The sequence below is a fragment of the Ascidiella aspersa genome, chromosome 6 (assembly GCF_963924565.1).
Source record: "Ascidiella aspersa chromosome 6, kaAscAspe10.2, whole genome shotgun sequence".
NCBI lineage: Eukaryota > Metazoa > Chordata > Ascidiacea > Phlebobranchia > Ascidiidae > Ascidiella > Ascidiella aspersa.
The window spans coordinates 20,201,109-20,210,976 of NC_139452.1; the positions used below are offsets into that span (position 1 = coordinate 20,201,109).

General features: G+C 34.9%; 2 protein-coding genes across 2 annotated transcripts; both read left to right on the forward strand.

Moving 5' to 3' along the window:
* Positions 1 to 206: 206 nt before the first annotated feature.
* LOC146140662 (uncharacterized) lies at positions 207 to 1,505 on the forward strand. The gene is made up of 3 exons (XM_083392673.1): positions 207 to 526; positions 766 to 1,121; positions 1,329 to 1,505. Exons 2-3 carry the CDS (start codon positions 930 to 932, stop codon positions 1,503 to 1,505), a joined length of 369 nt encoding a protein of 122 aa, XP_083248799.1. The 5' UTR covers positions 207 to 526; positions 766 to 929.
* Positions 1,506 to 6,699: 5,194 nt separating this feature from the next.
* LOC146140663 (mediator of RNA polymerase II transcription subunit 25-like) lies at positions 6,700 to 9,490 on the forward strand. Its single transcript, XM_083392092.1, has one exon. It carries the CDS (start codon positions 6,898 to 6,900, stop codon positions 9,478 to 9,480), a length of 2,583 nt encoding a protein of 860 aa, XP_083248218.1. The 5' UTR covers positions 6,700 to 6,897; the 3' UTR covers positions 9,481 to 9,490.
* The last annotated feature ends 378 nt before the right edge of the window (positions 9,491 to 9,868 follow it).

Below are 9,868 nucleotides of genomic sequence, written 5' to 3' on the forward strand. Positions count from 1 at the left end.
AATGCTTGTGACTTAAAATTAGTGGTTTCTAAGGCCGCAAGCCATACTTCAATTATTTAAAGGACAAAAAATAAATAAAACTGTATAATTAACGCAAAATTCTGCTTTTTAAAGACGACTAAACCAGTGTATTTTTCCCATTTATTTTTAGACTACTTATAACTTAAAGTTGGTGGTTTCTAAAGCGACAAGCCAATATCTGACTATTTAGAAATAAAAAAACGTTAAAAGCACCTATTTTTTGTGTTTTTTTACGAGACTAAACCAGTATGACAGTTTTACACTCAACTATACTTATCTTTTATTAAATCTTTTGTTCAATTCTTTCTGCTTGTTGGTTACTTTTGAGTTAAAACTATAATAGTACTAAAATAATGCTCTGCATTTTTGTTATGTAAAGGCTTCTATTTAAGTTTTATTTTATTTTGTAGACAGACATGGAACAAAACTCGTGTTCGGCTAGGATATCCTTAACCAGGTTATAATTTAAAAAACCCAAGGATGCATTTTATTGGATGTCCTGAAGGTTAGCCATATTTTTGCATATACTTCTATAGACTGACACAGTCGGTTTTAAAAGTAACTTGGTTGCTTGCAGCAAAGGAAAAAACGCAATAATTGAAAAATATTTAACAACAGTAGCAATAAACAAATAGTACAAATTTAAAACAACAAGTGAACATGTGATTAATAAAACTTATTGATTGTTAAATAAAACTAGCTTGCTTAGCTTTTTTCTTATTTTTTCTCCCACTATTTTTTCAGAGGTTTCCTTTCCAAGATGGTACAGCCTTATCTTACTGTAGCACTTCGATACAACTTTGATCAGTTGAAAGACATGATTATCCATCACTGTACTGTCAAACATGTGACTATCTAAATCAGGAAATAATTGGGATGCATTAATACTGTGTAATACTGATGTTGCAATGGCATCTGGAATTCCTGTATTAATCGGTAATTTTCCACCAGAACATGCCAACAATCTTAAGAAGCATTTTTCGGTGTCAGAGCACACCCTAATTACACTTTCTGATGGTTTCATAAGACCTCCTCTGTCTTTGAATGTCAAAAAACTGGGTTGTGCTATCATTTTCTGGGAACCAAGTGCCAAGGAGCAGGTAAAACATGTTGTTGTTTTTTTTGCCATCTTTGCAACATACCCAGCTATGTATGTAATAGCTGCTTTTTTATATTCTGATAAAATTTTTATGTTTGGACTGTCACAGTAATCATGGTCTGTTGAAATGGACAGACGTTCAATGAGGTCATATTTTTTAATTAATGCCACATCAGTTAACTTTACCTCCGTATAATTTGTTTTACAGGTGTCGCTTATTGCATCCAGAATTGTTGTTGAATCCTGGTTGGAGCAATTACCATTTGTACCTTTAATACAGCTTCTCATCAAAAGACGCTTGAAGGCTGCTGTGAACTGTTGTGCTGTTGGGTTATTATTGCAGCCACCAGCAGTTCGGACGGCACTGAAAAACAATTCTAGGTGATCTTGGCTAAACTTGTACATTAACAAATAACTTAGTGGAGCATTGGCTCTGCCTACTAAGTTATCGAACAAACCTTTTGTGCTCTGGATACAGGCTAAAAAACCAACAAAACCAGTTTTTCTTCTGGAAATGTGCATTGGAGTGCTGTCAGTTGTTTTTAACTGCATTATGTAAGTAAAACATTCTGAAAGAAAGGGATCCCATACAAACTTATTCGCAATCCGAAGGGCAGACTTAAAACCTTTGGCGAGGGGATTTCTTGAATTTAAAATGTCAAATAAACGATCAAACATTCGTAAGAACCTGACAGTTGGTGCACATCCCTGAAATTCCTTTAGTTTTAAATTCTCTGCACAATATTGGATGGCATCAGCCACACTAGAACTCAATGCCTGTGCTGCAAGGTTTACCTTCATTTTTTGCTGCTGCCATTTGATGTGTGCCAGCTTAAGCTTGTTGCCCAAACGCAAACCTTCATTTTGTTGGAGTTTTTGCAATGCAATAATGTATTGCCATTTGATTTTTCCTCCATCTCCATCTACCAAAATTCCCCAATCAGCAAAAGTATTTCGCACAAGTTTAATCATATGGCAAACATCAAGAAGAACATAAATCCGCTCGGTTTTGTTCGAGGGATGTTCAAAGTTTGCTTTTAAGCAACCTGGTATCATAGATGCACCGAGTTCTCGTAACATAGTGAAATGACAAGAAGGACCGTCGCATGTCAGAGATACTACCTTTGCACCAGTGTATGAAACACGCTGAATACATATTTTGACGATGTTTGCACGCTCTGCACCACTTAAGCCATCTACAAAAAAATATGCACATGGCACCTTCCAACCACTATTAATACATACAACCATTAAAACGAGAACATCCTTCGCATATGGTAAAGAGTCGTCATCATAGAGACCATTTCCATGATCTACAAAACCACGAAACTTTTTACCATCCCAAGCAATATGTTTCCTAATAGACATCTCGTCAAGCATAAGGGAGCACATAACTTGTTTACCATTGTTGTGGGCGATTCTCACCTTTTCTTTAATTGCAATAAAAGCTGGTTTTGTAAATCCTGGATCCGCATCTATTTTGCCGTACCATTTTCGAATCTGGGCTTGGTGGGGTAATGAAAAATCGAAACTTTTACGGACAAATTCATATGCTTTAGAGGAATAAAATTGTAGAGTAAGTGCAAATGATTTTAAAGCTGCTGAATATTTAAATCCTTTGCCAGATTTTGTTTTTTTGATTCTTGTTAATAGTTCAAATGGTACCTCTGATAAACACTGCTTTAACATGTCTTCACAGCGAGTTGAAATTAAATTTTTATCCTTTAAAATTCTAATAATCCCCTTTAAAGAATTGACCTTCAATTTTAATCTTCTCGCTTTTTGTCTTGCAACTTTCATTTTCTTTTTTAATCGTATAATTTTTTCATTGCTTTCTTTCAATTTGTTCTCTTCGTTTTTTGAATAAATGTTCAAGCAGTAATTATGGTCATGTGTTATGTAGTTCTTGGGAATCTTAAGTTGGTTGGTTGATCCTAGCACTTGTAGTCTGGCATTTGGTAGTTTTCTTTCTTTTGTTTGCTAAAAAAAGTTTTACACTTTATTTAAACTTCAAGTGTGTTTTAGTTTACAATGTAGTTAATGTTCAATCTTAGGGTGCTTTAGTTTTTTTTAAATAATATTTAATACATTTTGCTTAGGATACACAGTGGTGTGTCACAAATGTTTACTTTTTACATAGTATTTTTTAATGTTTAACTATAAATGTCGTTCATTGTAATACCCTAATTTGTTATATGGGTCATTCCACATTTAATTTAAAGTTTTTCAAAATTTTTGCACCCATCTATCAAAGACCTCAAAGGGAAAATAATTTTGCAACAGACTCCAGCTATAGTGGCACTTTTAATTTTTATGGCTTGTCTAACTTTGACAAACTAAATCAATGGGTTCGAAAAAATTATATTTAGAAATACCTAGATATTTTACAGGACAATCTAGAAAGTAATTGAATTAATCAATACATTTGTACAAAATATAAATATTATTAGGCATATTGCCACATAAAGACCAGTGGTTCTCAGCCTTTTATAAGTCAGGTCTCTGGACATACCGCAAACCAAAACAGAATGATTTAACTAACTAAAAATTAAAATATGACATGTCTGTTGCCCCCTGAAGACTTCTTTGTGGCCCCCTGGGGCCTGAGGAACACATTTGAAAAATGCTCCTTTATTATTATGTGTATTTCATGAAACAAAATCATTTAATTGAAATTTTTTTATACCTAGTTAATAAATATTCAATATTAGTGAATATTTGAAATTTATAAATTAATAATCTGTGTTGGGTTTCCGGCTCTTTAAATTAAGCATGGAATGACTATCCAGGTAATTTTGGAGCTGATGCGAGGTTTCTAATAACTAAACTACTGTAGTATAGTATAGTAATTTAGTTATTAGACATGTCTATCAGCTCTGATATTATCAGTATGGTATGTTTATATACATATATATATATATAGAATGTATATATCTACCTTTTTTAAGTATTTTGGAAATTTTTTATGTCTGGTCGGAACCGCATCGCTGGCAAGTCGCACTTTATATCCAGTCCGAATTATTTTTTTCTCAGCAAAATGGTCGGAACACACCATCGAATGTTTTGTTGGCGCCCAATTGCTACGGTGAATGTTTGCCACCCAAAGATTTTTTCTTTCCTGATCTGCTGGAAATCTGTCAAGAGTACTATTACATAACTCATCTATAATAGAGAAATACTTCTAAAATTCTACGGAAGTGATTTGTATTAATTATATAGAAATTGATGTGACTTCTAAATGCTAATTACTAGTATTAAAACCTGTCTAATACTAACGACTTTAATCTGTCCTCATAGCTTATAGGTAACTAGTAACTGAAAGTTAAGCTAAATTAAGAACTAATATTCAATCTGCAACTATCTAAGCTAACTGCATTTATTAAAAGTATGTATATTTACAGGGCCAACTGATTATAAGCGTTGTTGGTCAAAAACAGTATTATCAACCAGCATAGTAAAGATGTACCAAATTAAAATACATCTACAACACTGACCAAGAAAACCATTTTCAAAGATTGGCTATACTACTACAGTTATTATGAGTTTTATAACCAGTAAGACAACACTCAAACTGGATATTTCTGACATCTATTATAATTATCATACTTATGAAAAGTTCTCGGAAATTTTCTCTTTAGGACTGTTTCTTCATCCGAGCTACCATCACTGTCACTTCTACTAGCTTTTTTGCGTTTGCGCTTTAGGCAACCAAACGCACAGCATTGCATGCCTGGCATTTTTATACTTTATTTGGATAGTTAAAGCAAAACTGGTCAACTGCAATACATATTCAAATATTATCATCAGCAGTCGATTCTCATTACCCATCTATAGTTGGGTAATACTAATTTACGGAATGATGAATGGTCGGAAATGTCGGAACGCTCAATAATTTAAGTGTTACCCCGTTAAAAGAATTATTAAACCAACGCACAATATTTGGGTTACAGTGGGGGTTAGCGCTTGGGTGAAGGTGGGTCAAGTGTTATTATATTTAATAATAATACTGTGAGCTTTCCGACCATTTATCTTTCCATAAATTAGTGTTACCCATCTAGTTTGAATTTGTGAAAAATAGCTACTTCAAAAGTATTTATATACATGCCACTGTCAGTGCCTCCTAAGAAAAAAATAGACAGAAAATGGCCAATCTGTTCACGTTGTGCTCAAAATTACTATTAATAAATTTCTGGCCGGTAACTGTCTATACTCCAGAGTTTTACCAGCAGCTTCTCAATCAAAAACTAAGCTGAAAGGTTGGGCGGCATTGAAGTAGGAAAAAAATCATACTGACCTAGAATTATACCAAAACGATGACCCGACAAAACTTTTTAAGGAATTGCAATTACTTAAAATTTCAGAAATATATAAATTAGAATTTGGGAAATTTATGCACAAATTCCACAGCAATGCTCTACCTCCCACATTTAGCTCTTACTTTACTAAAATTTCGGCGCTGGTCTAGAATCCTACCACAGTTCTAAAATCAACGCACAAAATTTGAGTTAGGATGCGGGTTAGCGTTTGGGTGTGGGTGGGTCAAGTAATATTATATTCCTAATTTAATAATAATACTTGACCCACCTTAACCCAAACGCTAACCTGTACCCTAACCCAAATGGTGTTTCGTTGTGGTAGGATTCTAGACCAGCGCCAAAATTTCTGATATACACGATCATGTTACTAGGTTAAAGGATACTAGGCAATTATTTTTACCTCGCACAAACACATCACTAGAGCAGAGATCACTTGGCTATCGAGGACCAGTGGTATGGGGAAATATTGATATCAATTTAAAATCATTATATATAGTGAAATGGGGCACCTTGACTGGTAAACCTGTTGGTTGCATCGGGGCCTCCTGGCATAATATTCTTATTGCATTTGTTGTTGTATTAACGTTATGTGCCAAAATAATAAAATTGAATTGAACGCACATAATTTGTGGTAGGGTGTGTGTTAGCGTTTTGGGTTAGGGTGGGTCAATAATGAATATAATAATACCTGACCCACCCAAATCCAAAGGCCAACTCGCACCCTAACCCAAATATTGTGCGTTGATTTAATAATTGTGGTAGGATTCTAGACCAGCGCCGTGCCTATATATTGAATATATATAGGCACGGGTTTCGTCGTTCTAAAAATGCCGATTTTTGCGTTAATTATACAGTATTAGGTTTTTTTCTCTTCCAAATGATTAGAGTATGGCTTGCAGCCTTAGAAACCATTAATTTTAAGTAATAAATGTTAATAAATAGTCGGAAAACGCTGTTACTAGCACCTTCCTCCATAAGCCGTAATGCAAAATTTACGCACTTTAGGACCTTTTCAAGATGGAGTTTCAGGCTTCAATTTTCAACCACTAGTTGCGCTATCCAGGTTTTATAGAGATCAGTGGGTTTACCATGTTTTGATTTACCCTTCTCTTTTTTCACCAGGAAAAAAACCCTTTTATTTTCATGGTCTCAAAGCCAACTTAATTTATACCAACTTAATTGTGACCCCTGTTCTGCAAATTATTCATAAGTCAGATGTTACTTATCTTTGAGTTACATTTTCACACATAATAGCGTCCAAGATAAAGAGCTTCTCGTTCTCCTTAATGCATATAACCAGTTTACCGCGGTATATAGTTAAAACTTGATCACTATTTAGTAGCTTCTACAATATGTGGAGAAGTGATTTATTTTACTTTTGCAGCTATTGATTCGGCTTTTGATTTTAATAACTTGATTATATTATGCAGAACTTGAAAATTAGATTTAGTTAAATAATTAATGGGTATTAAAGAGGAAAAATGTGCGCCTTCGGACATCATACTTGTTTTGGAAGCAACAGCAAACATGGTTTCACATTGGGACCAGATAAAAAAACTTTACATTGTGCCAGCAATAACTCAATTTCACAAGCAAGCCAGAGGCAGTAGTGATTTTGTTACCAGTGGTCATGGAAATCGTTTTTGTCTTATTCTGTTTCATGCTGCTGATAAGACACCTGATTCACTAACACAATGTTTGCCCCCAACGGAAAGAGTAAATGAGTTTTTCAGTATGTTGGATTCTGTTCCTTTTACAGGGGGAGGAAGCGAGCACTTTAGTCATCTAACTGAAGGCCTGGCCACTGCTCTTCAGTTGTTTAATGATCTAAAAGAGAGTAGAAACAATCATGATGTGAGCCGCTACTGCTTTGTTATCACGAATTCCCCACCATACGAGATTGAATGCATTGAGAGCTATGTGTATGCTGGTTGTTCAAGTAAGGAAATCTGCAATAAATTAAAGGACCTTGGTGTAAAAATGTCTGTTATTTGTCCAAGGCACATTACAGAGTTACAACAAGTGTATAGCCAAATCAATACTGATCAGAAGCAACCAAAGGCATTAATGAATTATGCTTTAGACAAACGTCACCTTGTTTTAGTTAATGGTTTCCAACTACCCACAGAAAAAGAACCTGTTCCAGTGTCTGAAATCACTAAGGAAGAACTTTCTGATATTAAACCAAGTGAAATTGCAATGGATGTCACAATTTCTTCTAGCTCACATGTTAAAGTCAGTAATTCAATAACAGATAAGCAACTAAGTAGTTTTCCACCGTCTGTCAATTCAGGGCAAGGTAACCCACAAGACCCTTCAAATATTGCACTTGAAACCTTAAAACCATCTCTTTCTCAACCCCAGGTGTCTCAAGTGCAAACGTCATCCAACAACTTATCATTTATGGCAGATCAAAAGCCAAATATTGACAAAAACATCTTTTCAACATCTGTTAATCCTGCAACACCAACAAATCCAAGCACAGTTACAAATACACAAATTTATTTTACACAAACCTTCAATATTGCTTCATCTATGTCGCAAAAAATGATACAAACTAAAAATCAAATGCCAAGTTCTTCTATTACTAGCAATCAAATGATTTCCGGTCAACAGCCCATGATACACCAACCTGCCGTATCAAGCCTACCTAACATGTCTAGTCAGAACAACAATGATTACTCTGCCGCCCAATCTAACATGTCTAGTCAGAACAACAATGATTACTCTGCCGCCCAAAAGGAAGCTATGAACGCAGTTAATGCTGCTGAGCATCAAACACATCCAACAGCAATATCTACATCAACAATTACATCACCAGAAATAAAAAGCATATGGGCAGGCAATTTGGAATGGTTTGAGAAACGTAAACTACCTGATGGTTCTCAGCATAAAATTCCCCATTTAATTACTTGTCAGATATATCAAACAACTACTAACACACCAAATAATACCGGCATCAATACTAACCTTTGGCCACCTAAATTGACAATGCAGATCATTCCTCAAAGTCTCATCCAGCCATCAAATGTTTACAACCATCTGCGATCTTCTAAATATGTGGTTTTCAAATTTTCCCAGAATCAAAACTATCAAATGTTGGTTGCAAATATGCAAAAAGAGACATGTGGTCTTATTAACTTCATGCCTGATCAGACACAAAGTGAAAACAAGCTAATTATTATTATACTGAAAAAAAAAGATGATCGTAACACAATTGTGGGTTTGATCCCTGAAGATCCCACTGCTGTTATGAACGCCATTCGTACAGTGGCAACTGCTACCAAGCAACAAACTAGAAATAAAATTATGGTGAAAAATATTACAGGAAACATGCAGCCAAATGCAGCAATGGTTCAAAACATCAGAGCGGAAAATGCTTCAACATCTAATATGTCTGGAACACAAATGGGAGGATTGCCGCAGTATCGCCAGCCTAATCACCAGACATTTGGACAGCAAACTCAAACATTCAGACATCAAAATAATCAAGCACAGCAGGCCATTCAAATGAACCCCATTCCTGGGACAACACAAAGGATGAATCAACCACAAATAAATAATATGCAGCGTATAGTCAATATGCCTAACTCCACGCCGAATCCACGTTTTTCTGTTCCACAAAGTAATTTAAATATAAACATTCCAAGTGGTATCAATAATCCTCAACTCAATATGACTGGTGGGGGAAATATTCTTCAAACTTCTGGAATGCAGAGCAATCAAAGCCTTATGAGTCGCATGCCTGGTAATATATCCAATCAGCAGAGCCACCAAAATGCTATGCATATGACTCAAATGCAGCAACAAAGGCACACAGTTACAGTTCCTGCAAATAGACCAAATTTACACCAGCAACCACAGCTACGCCACCTTCTACGTAACAACTCAAATGTTCAACAGACAAGTGGTGTCATGACAATAAGAGGCCAAGAAACCAACATGGGACAAACTGGACAAGGGCAAATGCCACAGCAACAGCAGCAGAACTTTATGCCCCGCAGTAACATGATGCCTAATATAGGCAATTCAAGGCCATACTGAATTGTTAATGTGTTTTTTGTGTAAAGTATGTATCAATATTTTTATGTTTTGAACATTATTATAAGTCTGTTTTGTTTTTGTAATTCTGCTTTTGCCTTTTACTTAAATTACTCTTTTTCATGTTGAATTGCTAATTTTCCCTGTCTTTTGAATTACAGTTTTCCCTGCCAAAGATTGGCATAGAATGCTTATCCATAAATCATGATTTTGACAAAAAAATGTGAATCTTTGTCTTTTTCAAATTATGAAAATAAGTGGTGGATTAAGTCAAATTTTCTGCAAATCAATAATTACTCAACCCTATTGTTTTTAAACTATATGTGTTGTGCATTTTGTTATAATATTTTAGTTAGGTGTGTTGTGCTTATTTAAATGCTCTATAAGTCTA